The sequence below is a fragment of the Amphibalanus amphitrite genome, unplaced genomic scaffold (assembly GCF_019059575.1).
Source record: "Amphibalanus amphitrite isolate SeventyFive unplaced genomic scaffold, NRLGWU_Aamphi_draft 000356F_arrow, whole genome shotgun sequence".
Taxonomy (NCBI): Eukaryota; Metazoa; Arthropoda; class Thecostraca; order Balanomorpha; family Balanidae; genus Amphibalanus; species Amphibalanus amphitrite.
In genome coordinates this window covers 184,484-199,126 of record NW_024881850.1, presented here as the reverse complement: position 1 = coordinate 199,126, position 14,643 = coordinate 184,484, and the positions used below count along the sequence as shown (strand labels likewise).

At 44.6% G+C, this 14,643-nt stretch overlaps 1 protein-coding gene and 2 long non-coding RNA genes across 3 annotated transcripts; 1 reads left to right on the top strand and 2 right to left on the bottom strand.

The window, feature by feature from the left end:
• Positions 1 to 1,454: 1,454 nt before the first annotated feature.
• Positions 1,455 to 2,725, bottom strand: LOC122389365. Its single transcript, XR_006257965.1, has 3 exons — positions 2,611 to 2,725; positions 2,209 to 2,318; positions 1,455 to 1,855 (listed from the first exon to the last, which is right to left on the bottom strand). It is a non-coding gene; the product is annotated as an uncharacterized LOC122389365 (long non-coding RNA).
• Positions 2,726 to 7,942: 5,217 nt separating this feature from the next.
• Positions 7,943 to 9,213, top strand: LOC122389364. Its single transcript, XR_006257964.1, has 3 exons — positions 7,943 to 8,057; positions 8,350 to 8,459; positions 8,813 to 9,213. It is a non-coding gene; the product is annotated as an uncharacterized LOC122389364 (long non-coding RNA).
• A 3,447-nt stretch (positions 9,214 to 12,660) lies between these two features.
• On the bottom strand, positions 12,661 to 14,643 carry LOC122389363. Its single transcript, XM_043381295.1, has 3 exons — positions 14,246 to 14,643; positions 13,326 to 13,453; positions 12,661 to 13,043 (listed from the first exon to the last, which is right to left on the bottom strand). Exons 1-3 carry the CDS (start codon positions 14,510 to 14,512, stop codon positions 12,824 to 12,826), a joined length of 615 nt encoding a protein of 204 aa, XP_043237230.1. The 5' UTR covers positions 14,513 to 14,643; the 3' UTR covers positions 12,661 to 12,823.

Here is a 14,643-nt window from a genome sequence, read left to right as displayed (position 1 = left end):
ACGAATCATCAAACAAGTTCTCAAAAAGGCACCGGAAATCTTTGACCAGCGCCAACAATATCCTGTCATTGCACATTTTATGCAGACATCCTCTTCACACAGCTGTCACCTTTTCCTCAATCAATGCATCATATTTTCCTTATCGAAGTGCTCACTAACATGTGGCACAATGCGCGATGCTGGGTGCTCATTGGCGGTTCCCATTACCTACGTGTTCCCACGCCCAGTGTTTGATGGAAATTTTGACGTCCTATCCATGCTCCTCTTGGCAGGAACTTTCCCCTATCGCTTTTCTAATAGATATCCTTATTTTGTCATAAGCTGCTGTAATGGATCAGTAGTGCTTCTACGATAGTCGTGAGTGGTTATGGTCGCCGTCAAAGCTGTAAAAGCGAGCATACATATACGGATAGGTCCAGGAAGCCCCTCTGCTTTCTCCTTGTTTGGAGCAACACACTTCATACACAACTCTGATTTTTCATGTCAAAATTTTAACTATCATGGCTACCAAATGCAGAATTCGAATCAAAGCTAACATTGCGGGCATCAGTCTGAAAGAACACCATAATTTTTACTATACTGTCCATTACACGCATCGCACCGACAAGCTCTCCCCTCAGCATGTCCATTGATGTCAACATTTTGCGTTTATCAAGCCAAGTGCACAGCTCGCAGAAGTGTCTCTACAGCTCTGAACAGCAGTGTTTCTATAGTTAGCTGTGAACATTTTGAGATACTTCTACACGGCGCACATGTCGGCTCTGCCGGTGATGGGACGGTGGTTCTTTCTGCTTCAGTAGTTGGTACTCGATTAGTACAATTCGCCTGGTCTGTAGGCTCCCTACCCGAGAGCTTTGGGCTGCTCTTGCTGTTGTTGTTGCGCTGCTGCTCCTGCTGTTGGTGCGACTGCTGCTGCTCTTGTTGTAACTGTCCTACAATATCGTGTAATAAATTGGGACGCATAGATGCAAAATAATGTCGATTGTAAAAGGAAAATAGACATCGTACCTGTCCAGTGTCCACATTCGTTCAATTCCCACGCTTCATTGATTTTGTCTTCCTTTGGCTCTGCTACACTTTTAGATCGATTCTGCTCTTAACGCTGATACTTTCAGTAAAATAGATACAGAAAGATGTGAATGCTAATGTTTAATGTTGGGATGATGATACCGGTAATTGTTGGAAAAGGCCCATGATTATTTGTCGTAAAACTCGAACGAAATATCAATTGTGACATTTGTTTCTAAGTTATTTACATTGGAGACAAATTTTGTCAACTTCTTCGTCTTCGGTCCTATCCTCTTTATACGTTGACAACATGGTAATGCGACGGTGTGAAACGTGTCATAGCCTATAACGATACCTGTTGGAGTGTTGAGTTGCCATACCATAAATTGTAAGTAAAACAAGTAGTGGCACACGCGAAATATGTTTTATTCACACATATTTACAAAGTGGTATTCTTGTATGTATAGTTCGAGTCTACCACGACCATAGACCTATACGGTGTCAATACATTTATTGAACTAATACTGCGCCAAACAATTTGACAGTTAGGCATGAAAACACAACCGGTCCACTTTCATCAGACAAAGCTGTAGTCTAGCAGTGAAACACTGGAGATCGGAATGAAGAAATCGGATTATTATCTACTGTCTACGTCACTACGACTTGTTCTTGAGTCGGTGTTATCACAGGCCAATGAGACCAAAGTGATTTACGGATGAGCACCATGGTTTTCTGCCGCCCTGCCGTTTGCAGGCTCTAGGGCAGTTGAATGACGAGGGGCTGGACGACTGGTGATCCGATGTGGTGATGGAGCAGAGGGGCGCCGCCAATCAGTCCTCCGCCGAAGCTGTAACGACACCGGGCGTTGAAATTCGGCTCGGGGCAGCCAGCCGTGGGCAGGGCACGCGGACTTCCAAGGTCTAGAGATGGCTTGTGAATGAATTGTAGTAACACCAGGGCGGACGATATCTTACCCTGTAGCGAGATCTTTGATGAAGAATCTTTTTAGGACCGTTGCCAACAGTAAATTGAATAGGTTTGCGTCACCATATATTTTAACTGGACATCTGATAACAAGTTAATGAGCATATGTTCAAAACAGTAACATTTTCTGGAGTGTATATAAGCGATTACAATGCTCGTTCCGTCAACATTGTTCGTTATTTCTACGAGGCTAGCCATGCTGAGCTGTTTACTTACAATGGTGAGCCGAATCCGAATCCTCCGAGCCCGAAGCCGCCGAACAGGGGGTCAATGACGAACCCCTGGGTAACCGTGACCACGGCCAGCACCACGACGAGGAAGAGAACCTAAAACAAACACAAACGGGGCGGTGTGGTTCGTCATTCACTGATACGCCTGTATGTATGTATGTTTTTTTTTTTTTGGGGGGGGGGGGATATATTCAGGATAAGGGGATAAACGTACCCATACTCCCGGAAACGGATTTGAGAACAATGCTTTTAATTCAACGGTAATTTCAAATGACGTTAAGCATTTTTCTTTTCAGGAAAGCTTTTCACCTTCATTCGTTGCCTTTTCAGCTGTAATCATCCTGACTTTTGGCCAAGCGTAATGCTCCAAGAGAGGGTCTGAACTCACCAGCTTGTCCATCGTCAGGGACTAGATGATCACTGTACACGGTGATACCCGTGGAGCGCACTTTATATGGCGTGACCAATGTACAGGGAAATGTAGCGCCGCACACTAAAACTCTGGAAATAAACAAAGGAAGGATGTATCACCGATTTCCAGAAGAAAAGGAAGTGCTGGCTTGTCGCGCTCCACCTGGGTTGCGGATAACCGGTGGGGACCGGTGCGGTGTCAAACCCCGGGTATTGTTTGATCGACGGCGGTGCCACAGATGCGCACTATCCTGTTACCAGCTGTTACTGTACCAGTGCACCCCCGCGCTAATGGAACTGATGGGCCGTGGTCGGTTCACATGGGCTGCACTGTGTGAACCGGCAGACACGCAGTTACACGGTCCGGTTACACGTCCGCTATTTGACTGTAAATATGTATACAAGAGTGATTATGTAAGTGAATTTTAGTAATGAAATACATGAACAATAGGTACAGAGGGACAATTTGGCATTGGAATGGTGTTGCCTGGTAGATAGCACAACTTATCGGCCTGGATGGACAGATCGCATTAGAGGCGCCAGCTTGGGTGGAGCATCAGCGCTCTTCTGGCCGTTCGGGTAGAAAACTCCTTGGGCTTTCCGAATCGCAACTGTTAATTGATCAATCATCATTGGTATGCGTGTGGTACGCTACACAATCCCCAGACATTGTTAAGCAGCACATCTAGTAGGCTCTTGCAGCCTGTTAAACATCCCTAATTTTCCACGGCCTACGCTAACACATACCGAAATAGACGTTATCTCGAAATAGACGGACTCATCCGTGATATTTTTCTCTCAACATAAATAGCCGGGAAATGTGTTCCTTTAATCTTTTCGCTGCTATCGCATGCAGTCTTCCTGCTATGCTATGCAGTCTTCCGCAACTCATTAAGCTTGCTTATTGTTGTTATTGATTTGTTTTAATTTTGAGTTCTTTATGTCCTTTATGTGTGCTTGGATTTGAGGTTTCAGTACCGTTTATTTGTTACCATGTATACGCCGCATCCCGCCCACTTTCAGATGTCGGGAACAGCCGCACCGTTAGTGAAGTGACAGATCGGTTGTTTTTGTGAATTTTAGCGATTAAAAGATAATTTATGCTAATTAGGCAGTCATTGTTTGGAAACGTGAACATGCGTTTTCCTCTAACAATTGGTTAATTGACTTTGATTTAGTCTTTTATTTAGCGGTGGCGAACTGATTTCAATAGGCATCATTTTTCTGATAACGGTTTCTTATACCATTTGCAATGGATTTCCACTTTGAATGGACCGTCTCGCATCTCAAGAAATCAACCTTTATGATTTTTAGGCCTTATCAATGGCATATTCTGTAGAAGGTGGGCATCTCAGTTGTGGGCCACATACATGAAAGTTTGTTCACACTTCAAAGCATTGGAAGAATGGTGCAGCGCAACATTTTTTTCTTAAAATCAGACGTAAAGCTTCTTGTGTACTGAGTTCGCCTTCATTCATTGCAATGCTCCATCCAGTTCTCTAATTTGGCATTAGGCTTACGAATACTTAATGTTTTGTAGAACAAAAATGTGAACATAAGCGTGAACTTGTGCGGCAAAATTGCTAGATCATGACTGTTTTAGCAACACTTATCAGTCTCCACACAAATAATTCAGGATTTAATTACCCCTATGCCGTTCGTAAGCTAATTGAGATTCAACGACAGATGCACTGCACAATTTGCTGAGATTGCTATTTTAGCGTGCATGGATTATGGACCTTCCTCTTCTATCAATTGAAATTACGCTATGAGCTGTTGTAATTTCATTACATTGACCTTGTCAATTATAAAATTGTAAATATACCTAGTCTACCGGTCAGAGGGATTGGGGGTCTATGGGAGCTCAACGTTGTAGGACGATCACTCTGCAAGAGACCTTAGACCCGAAACTGTTATTCCAATTCCGACTCTTTAGAGCCAAGACGAGTTCGCGTAGGTAATGATTCACCTTGCACCCGGCAAATGTCCAAGGCTTCTGTCTACTGCGAACGTATTATTGACAGCAATGGTCACCATTTATTGGTTCACAGAAAATGACTATTTCACCCTCGCAAGTCGCAAGTATTCATAGCTATGTAGACGTCGAACACGATCGTTGGCAGGCAGGGCCAGTCCCGGTCGTAAAGGTGCCGCTCATCCAAACCCACTTATCCGGTGAAGAACATTGCTCACCTTTCTACATGTTACCTGGTTCCCACGCCGCGTTGGATCGAATGTGATAATCTGTTTATCCTGACTCAGCTGGGATTACCTTTTTGGCTATGAGACTATGCCGGAATATGAAGAGAGATCTTGGGTCGATGACAATACCGAAGTGACTCATTTCGCAAGGAAACGAAACACTTCATTAACATAGCTTGTTACACAGAACGCATTTGCATTTTCATTTTATCATATTTTAACCCCCGCCAGTCGAGGGGGAGGGGGGCGGGTGCCGCCCCCCATAGTTTTTTTCGCGATAGCTCCCAAACACGCCGGTGATAGAGAGCTGAAACTTGGCATACCTGACCTTTGATTCAAGCCGGATCTTTTGACATCATCATCATTTTCGGGTCAGGCCAGGTCACTGACCTATGACGTCATAAGTGAACCTCTGCACGGTCTTCAGATGTCGCAACTTCGCAACGCCCTCACTACCAGAGGAGCTCTCACAGGGAATTGAAACTTGCAGGATCTAGTATCCATTAAGAGTCTCACAAGTTGTATATCTCGGATTTTTCCTAAAAGTCATATGAGGTCAGATCATTTTCGTGACCTCAATATAAGTCAATGGGGAAAAATAAAAACTGCTATTCTGGCGCCGGGAACGATATCCAACTATCTCCAGCACAGAATCGTGATTTCATGCACTCCTTGCAAGGTTCGATGCGTTACTTTTGCAATGTTGACCTTGTGTGACGTCATGTATGACGTCATTAGGGTCATATTAGTTTTTCGTCAATAACTCCCGATCAAATTGAGTTAGCGAGTCGGGAAAGCCACCAAAGGACTAAGAAAGATCTGCCAAATCGAATGATATGCGACATGACCTCCTTCGACTAAGTTCTTGACCTGGGGGGCGCTGACCTGACCGTGACCCGAGGTCAACACCCTAAGTTGACCTCACCCAAACAAAAAGTACACAATCTCTGCGTCTCGTAACGGCGCACACGCTCGTTTTTTACGTGATGCGCTGGCTCCACCAGGGGCGAAACGGCTAGGGGGACTACCCGCCCCCCTCGGCCGGCGCGTATGTAGAAAACCAATAGGTCCGGTGAGGGTTAAACGATCATTTTAGGGAAAAATGCTTAAAACTGATGCATGATCTTCATCACTTTTGTCTCTTATAAAGTGCACTTTCGCGGTCATAATGACGAATCGAAGGCAACATTAGGCAGATATTTTTCAATGATTGGCGAAAAAAGCTATGTTTATAGTGGAAAAGATGAAACAGAAAGTGAGGAATTCTCATGATTCTATCAAAAAGTTATTTTGATAGAAATATTTTCGTATTATTACTTATTCGCAGATGAACAATCATCCAAAATACCGGCATGGTATCCAAAAGTTTGGTCAGAATTTCACCTTTTCGATGTTTTTTAATCAGAGTGGTAATTACGAGCGAGCACGGAGTGCGACACGGTTTTTTCAATGTAGAAAACTCAGTATAGGCGGCCCGGCCGGACCCGGCCCGTTGAGACTTTTGAAGGGCTCTCAGCAACTGCGCTGGGCCGATTGACACGCAGCCTTTTTATGTTGAGTAGCCCCATCCACTACTGTACCCGTAATTCACTACTCTTGATGCATCTATAGATGCATGGATCACGGATCTCTAGGCTCGTGACCGTCGTAGCACGCTCCACTTGCCAAGTAAAGGGGTCAAAGCTGTTCCGCCGAACTAACGTTTTTGAAAGTCATATCCCAATAACCGCCGCACTTGGCCGATTGACTCGCTGTCATTTTTGTAACGGTTAGCTCCATCCCTCCTATCAAGCATCGGATTACTTGCGATGCAGGTGGGTTACCACCGCTGCGCAATGCGCATGCCACGTGCAAAATTCGTAATTCGTAATTCGTAATTCGTTTATTAGGGCTGATCCACAGGTGGCTATTACGGCCCAGTCAATACAAGCAATATGAGAGTACCTAAGTCACAAAAATCATCATAGTAAAAGACACACAAAGTGTACAATGGTACTAAAAAAACACTCAGGTGGCGACATATCTCTATCGGAAGAACCGCATCTCTGATGAGGAAAACGCATGTTCACGTTTCCAAACAATGACTGCCTAATTAGCATAAATTATCTTTTAATCGCTAAAATTCACAAAAACAACCGATCTGTCACTTCACTAACGGTGCGGCTGTTCCCGACATCTGAAAGTGGGCGGGATGCGGCGTATACATGGTAACAAATAAACGGTACTGAAACCTCAAATCCAAGCACACATAAAGGACATAAAGAACTCAAAATTAAAACAAATCAATAACAACAATAAGCAAGCTTAATGAGTTGCGGAAGACTGCATAGCATAGCAGGAAGACTGCATGCGATAGCAGCGAAAAGATTAAAGGAACACATTTCCCGGCTATTTATGTTGAGAGAAAAATATCACGGATGAGTCCGTCTATTTCGAGATAACGTCTATTTCGGTATGTGTTAGCGTAGGCCGTGGAAAATTAGGGATGTTTAACAGGCTGCAAGAGCCTACTAGATGTGCTGCTTAACAATGTCTGGGGATTGTGTAGCGTACCACACGCATACCAATGATGATTGATCAATTAACAGTTGCGATTCGGAAAGCCCAAGGAGTTTTCTACCCGAACGGCCAGAAGAGCGCTGATGCTCCACCCAAGCTGGCGCCTCTAATGCGATCTGTCCATCCAGGCCGATAAGTTGTGCTATCTACCAGGCAACACCATTCCAATGCCAAATTGTCCCTCTGTACCTATTGTTCATGTATTTCATTACTAAAATTCACTTACATAATCACTCTTGTATACATATTTACAGTCAAATAGCGGACGTGTAACCGGACCGTGTAACTGCGTGTCTGCCGGTTCACACAGTGCAGCCCATGTGAACCGACCACGGCCCATCAGTTCCATTAGCGCGGGGGTGCACTGGTACAGTAACAGCTGGTAACAGGATAGTGCGCATCTGTGGCACCGCCGTCGATCAAACAATACCCGGGGTTTGACACCGCACCGGTCCCCACCGGTTATCCGCAACCCAGGTGGAGCGCGACAAGCCAGCACTTCCTTTTCTTCTGGAAATCGGTGATACATCCTTCCTTTGTTTATTTCCAGAGTTTTAGTGTGCGGCGCTACATTTCCCTGTACATTGGTCACGCCATATAAAGTGCGCTCCACGGGTATCACCGTGTACAGTGATCATCTAGTCCCTGACGATGGACAAGCTGGTGAGTTCAGACCCTCTCTTGGAGCATTACGCTTGGCCAAAAGTCAGGATGATTACAGCTGAAAAGGCAACGAATGAAGGTGAAAAGCTTTCCTGAAAAGAAAAAATGCTTAACGTCATTTGAAATTACCGTTGAATTAAAAGCATTGTTCTCAAATCCGTTTCCGGGAGTATGGGTACGTTTATCCCCTTATCCTGAATATATCCCCCCCCCCCCAAAAAAAAAAAACATACATACATACAGGCGTATCAGTGAATGACGAACCACACCGCCCCGTTTGTGTTTGTTTTAGGTTCTCTTCCTCGTCGTGGTGCTGGCCGTGGTCACGGTTACCCAGGGGTTCGTCATTGACCCCCTGTTCGGCGGCTTCGGGCTCGGAGGATTCGGATTCGGCTCACCATTGTAAGTAAACAGCTCAGCATGGCTAGCCTCGTAGAAATAACGAACAATGTTGACGGAACGAGCATTGTAATCGCTTATATACACTCCAGAAAATGTTACTGTTTTGAACATATGCTCATTAACTTGTTATCAGATGTCCAGTTAAAATATATGGTGACGCAAACCTATTCAATTTACTGTTGGCAACGGTCCTAAAAAGATTCTTCATCAAAGATCTCGCTACAGGGTAAGATATCGTCCGCCCTGGTGTTACTACAATTCATTCACAAGCCATCTCTAGACCTTGGAAGTCCGCGTGCCCTGCCCACGGCTGGCTGCCCCGAGCCGAATTTCAACGCCCGGTGTCGTTACAGCTTCGGCGGAGGACTGATTGGCGGCGCCCCTCTGCTCCATCACCACATCGGATCACCAGTCGTCCAGCCCCTCGTCATTCAACTGCCCTAGAGCCTGCAAACGGCAGGGCGGCAGAAAACCATGGTGCTCATCCGTAAATCACTTTGGTCTCATTGGCCTGTGATAACACCGACTCAAGAACAAGTCGTAGTGACGTAGACAGTAGATAATAATCCGATTTCTTCATTCCGATCTCCAGTGTTTCACTGCTAGACTACAGCTTTGTCTGATGAAAGTGGACCGGTTGTGTTTTCATGCCTAACTGTCAAATTGTTTGGCGCAGTATTAGTTCAATAAATGTATTGACACCGTATAGGTCTATGGTCGTGGTAGACTCGAACTATACATACAAGAATACCACTTTGTAAATATGTGTGAATAAAACATATTTCGCGTGTGCCACTACTTGTTTTACTTACAATTTATGGTATGGCAACTCACACTCCAACAGGTATCGTTATAGGCTATGACACGTTTCACACCGTCGCATTACCATGTTGTCAACGTATAAAGAGGATAGGACCGAAGACGAAGAAGTTGACAAAATTTGTCTCCAATGTAAATAACTTAGAAACAAATGTCACAATTGATATTTCGTTCGAGTTTTACGACAAATAATCATGGGCCTTTTCCAACAATTACCGGTATCATCATCCCAACATTAAACATTAGCATTCACATCTTTCTGTATCTATTTTACTGAAAGTATCAGCGTTAAGAGCAGAATCGATCTAAAAGTGTAGCAGAGCCAAAGGAAGACAAAATCAATGAAGCGTGGGAATTGAACGAATGTGGACACTGGACAGGTACGATGTCTATTTTCCTTTACAATCGACATTATTTTGCATCTATGCGTCCCAATTTATTACACGATATTGTAGGACAGTTACAACAAGAGCAGCAGCAGTCGCACCAACAGCAGGAGCAGCAGCGCAACAACAACAGCAAGAGCAGCCCAAAGCTCTCGGGTAGGGAGCCTACAGACCAGGCGAATTGTACTAATCGAGTACCAACTACTGAAGCAGAAAGAACCACCGTCCCATCACCGGCAGAGCCGACATGTGCGCCGTGTAGAAGTATCTCAAAATGTTCACAGCTAACTATAGAAACACTGCTGTTCAGAGCTGTAGAGACACTTCTGCGAGCTGTGCACTTGGCTTGATAAACGCAAAATGTTGACATCAATGGACATGCTGAGGGGAGAGCTTGTCGGTGCGATGCGTGTAATGGACAGTATAGTAAAAATTATGGTGTTCTTTCAGACTGATGCCCGCAATGTTAGCTTTGATTCGAATTCTGCATTTGGTAGCCATGATAGTTAAAATTTTGACATGAAAAATCAGAGTTGTGTATGAAGTGTGTTGCTCCAAACAAGGAGAAAGCAGAGGGGCTTCCTGGACCTATCCGTATATGTATGCTCGCTTTTACAGCTTTGACGGCGACCATAACCACTCACGACTATCGTAGAAGCACTACTGATCCATTACAGCAGCTTATGACAAAATAAGGATATCTATTAGAAAAGCGATAGGGGAAAGTTCCTGCCAAGAGGAGCATGGATAGGACGTCAAAATTTCCATCAAACACTGGGCGTGGGAACACGTAGGTAATGGGAACCGCCAATGAGCACCCAGCATCGCGCATTGTGCCACATGTTAGTGAGCACTTCGATAAGGAAAATATGATGCATTGATTGAGGAAAAGGTGACAGCTGTGTGAAGAGGATGTCTGCATAAAATGTGCAATGACAGGATATTGTTGGCGCTGGTCAAAGATTTCCGGTGCCTTTTTGAGAACTTGTTTGATGATTCGTTCACTTATGTCCCGGCATTGTTTACATTTTTAAGCCGTATTGATACGGTCTAGATAGAAAGTTACCGTTACAGATTTTGCTAGCATGATGCTCATCAAACTTAAGAACAATTTCAAATGAAATTAAATAGTTAAGGCAAATTAAATTCACGTAGCAAAGTGTGCCCTTGCCATCATTATTCTGCTGAAACGCTTATAAAGGCATAAATGATAATCAATTGTAAAAATAGCATGAAACGTGTTAAACGATCAGTAGGGCAGAGATGGAGGGAAGTGAGATAGGGAGGGAGAGGAGGGAGAGAGAAAACAAAGAGACGACTCATCCCTACTATGTATTCAGTCACTACTATATAAACTATTCACAAACCAACTGTGTACTATCTGCATGAGCTTTTTAATCCAGCCTACAACAGTTCGATTCGAGACACTAATGCTTTTGAAATACTCCCGCCTCTGCCGCCTGAGCGTTTCATATCGCTGCCGCTAGATGACACTACCATCGAGCGCCTAGTTACATGCTGTGCCGCAAGGCACATCTCTGAGATGGCGACACCGCGCCAGAGAGGCGGCTGGCTCAGCCATTCCCGCACCGCCACCACCGAGTGAAAACAAGGTTGCGCGTTTGATTTAATTAGTTTATCATAGCAGTTTTCATAAATGGGTTATGCAGACGCTTCGTGACAATCCTTCTACATCAAGCCTAGCAAAAACCAGTATGTTGTCAGTCGTCTTCAATTTTACATTGCATAATTCTGGACTGCTGAATAAAAATTACCAAGAACAAAACAGACATTCCTAAATTAACTTGAATCTCTCCAAATTACAAAAAAAAAAACATAAGTAATGCTTAAATCATGGGAACACGGCTAAACCATGAATACCTATCGCAGGCATGAAGGTGAATAGCAAATAGTAAAATGCCTCAAGCAAAGCACGGTTACCGATTTATCTAAGGCCGCCGTTCACTGGTTGAGCACGCGCTGAATTTAACATTGGAGTCTATGGGCTGCGCGCCGACTGTGGTTCAGCGCCGAATGCGCGATGAAGCGCAGTCAGCTGGTTATTCGGCGGCTGTTGGGCGCCAAATCACGCGCTGACGACTCAACATTACTTTACTACTCCTGACGCCTTTAAACTTTCAGCTTTTCAGCGCGCACCACGCATTGGACGATTACCTGCAAAATGCGCGTCTTAACGGCCATCTATAGCCGGCCAGGCGCGCAGAGAACGGCCACCTTGAGCCGATAAAATGTGTTGGCTATCAGGCAACGCTATTTTATGTGAAAGTTTCAACTTAAATGTTTTTGAATCAAATAGTAGCCTCAGTAATCATTTCGTATTTTCACAAGTGGGCGACTGGGCTGCAACTGTAGCAGTAATTGTAATCAGCTGATCAGGTGAAAAGCCCCTGTCGATTGAGACAAAAAAAAAGTGCCGACCTCAGCTCTCTGAATTTTCCCTCGCTTAGTATGTGCATTAGGCATCGATGATAAATTTTTGGTGACAGGGAAGCTGATATCGGCAAGGAAAACAATGTGCTTCGTCGAAGGAGTTATGTTTGAACGGTCAATGCTGCATAAACTTTCCATAGTGTTGTTCACAAAAGTCTATGTAAGGTGTTGTTCTGGAAAGCAAGGACATACGACAGAAATAATTACGTCTGGAATATGCAATGGCGAGGTAAAAATGAAAGCAAGTAAGGAAACAAGAATATGCATATTAATTGAACTAACAATCAATCATTCCCAAAAACCTGGCTGAACAGCAAACATTTGGACAGACAGCAGAATTCCATAAATAATGTTGTTGATAATAAAATACTGCGCTGCGCTTATTTTGCTTTTGAAATATAGGAGTGAACTTCATAGTGCCAGGCTGTGCTCATTTATTATCCGTGTGTTCAATGCCGTCGAAATTGCCATGCGTCCTTCTCGACCTCGCTTGGAATCTCGTGCAGCCACATTCTATTCTCGTTTCACAATACAACCGCTATGTTGTAGGAGTATATTAACGGACAATCCAGTGCATACAATCACCACGACAACAAGCCAGCACTTTTTCACATGGGTGCAAAAATGATGTGAAGCCAAACAGGTGTACAATGATCACAAACATTCTAAAATCACCATACTATTGACACGCACAATTTTGTTCAAATATCACGCGCTGAGCGGGCCGGAATCAGACGTGAATACGTGCACCTGTGGCGGTTCCGGGGGGTGCGGGTGCGGTTCGGGCGGGTGCGGCTCGGCCGGGCCGTGGTGCACGTGCACCTCCACCTTGGGCTCTGGCTCCGGCTCCTCCTCCTCGGGCGGCTGGATGATGATGGGCTGTACGATCGGCTGCACCGTGTGGTGGTGGAATGTCGACGGGAACAGACTGGGAGAAGAGAGATCAGAGATAGGTCAGAGAGAGGTCACAGAGAGGTCAGAGGTCAGATACAAAACACAGTTATTTAGAGCATAACAGTATCATAAAACAATCATTAACAAACCTTAAAACTTAACACCAAAGGCGGCCTATCAGACTATAGGAAAAAAACACTAGCGACACAAGACCTCTTGATTTTAACACTAACACAGCTAACAATGATGTAAGAAGCACAAAACCTCCCAATCCCGCCTGCCGAGAAGACTCAGCTGTGGGGAATCCGGTTCTTACCCGCCGTATCCGAAGCTGCCCAGCCCGAACCCTCCGAGCCCTCCGAGCCCTCCGAAGCCACCGCCGTAGCCGAAGGGGTCGATGACGAACCCCTCAGTGACCGCCACCAGGGCCAGTGTCAGCAGGACCTGGAAACACACACACGTGCGGCAGCTTAGAATGTTGTCTGATTTCATATCATCATGTTATCTAAGATGTGTGCTAGCTCCATTGCAAAAAAAAAAATATCATTTTGATGTTCAAGTTCCTTTTTGAAAAAAACAAGCATGGCGGAAGCAGCAAAATGGCATATTTTCCCTTCATGTACATTGTCCAATGTTTAAATCGAAAACTGCAGTTGAAAAATAAGACTTTTGTGACAGCTCACAAATGATGCACAGTTGTATTAATTAAAGCCACTTTTCCATTACCCAAGTGACATTTTTTAGTGAAAAAAAAATTGGAGAGCTATCAATTACATGGCGTTATCATCAACCTCATAACAAATATTGTGTGCCCTAGCATTGAAAGTTGTTAGTATGCCAGAGTGAAGCCAATAAACAGGCAAAATAATGTGCTTATGACAACAACAATCAATTAGTGGGACAATGTCATGAAAATCATCAATTTGACTATTGTTTGGACTGCCTAATCATCGATTGAACAATAATCTGGCAAATACTAAGACAACCAAACTGCAAAACCAAATACACGTCTGGGCACAACAAAGCTACAAAAGGAGCCTGAAAAATAAGATCACAAAAAAATATTTTGCAACATCACTTTACGCAAACGTATTTATACATAGTGAAATGTGAAATTAATTCACCGAAAATAGCATGTTAACAAAAGAGTTGCCAATTAATTAAAACTTAATGTTGTTTTCACACCATCACTTTAATGTCCAATTATCAGCGCGCTGACCGGCCGGGCGCACTTACCAGCTGCTTCATGGTGAGAGACTGGATCGCCACTGCACATTCCTCCGTCCGCGCGCCACACTTTATATAGCATGACTGATGCACGGCAAATGCGCGCTCCAGGATGAAATAACTGCAAACTAACGGAGGACAGAGGGGCGGCCATTTCCTAATGCGGCGCCGCCGGGCCATAGTGCACCGGCGCGGCGCTAGGACCTGTGGCGACCTTGCCTCATCACGTGACCCGGAATAGACGCGACTGGCACCGACGGGCGGGGGCGGTCCCATGGTAGAGCGACTCCCTGGGCCCTAGGGAAAATGCCAGTGTTGAATGGCGGCGCCTGGTAGGGTAGTTCAAGTAGAGCAGTCCGAATTATTTGATCGACTTTGTCGTTAGACGATGATGATACTGTTAAAGG

What these genes read in the sequence shown, in the direction of transcription:
- LOC122389363 (XM_043381295.1), bottom strand. Translation starts at nt 14,512, where the DNA reads ATGGGACCGCCCCCGCCCGTCGGTGCCAGTCGCGTCTATTCCGGGTCA. An exon ending in CTCTCACCATGAAGCAGCTG is followed by an intron (nt 13,454 to 14,245) that starts GTAAGTGCGCCC and finishes GTGTGTTTCCAG; the next exon opens with GTCCTGCTGACACTGGCCCT. An exon ending in GGCAGCTTCGGATACGGCGG is followed by an intron (nt 13,044 to 13,325) that starts GTAAGAACCGGA and finishes CTCTTCTCCCAG; the next exon opens with TCTGTTCCCGTCGACATTCC.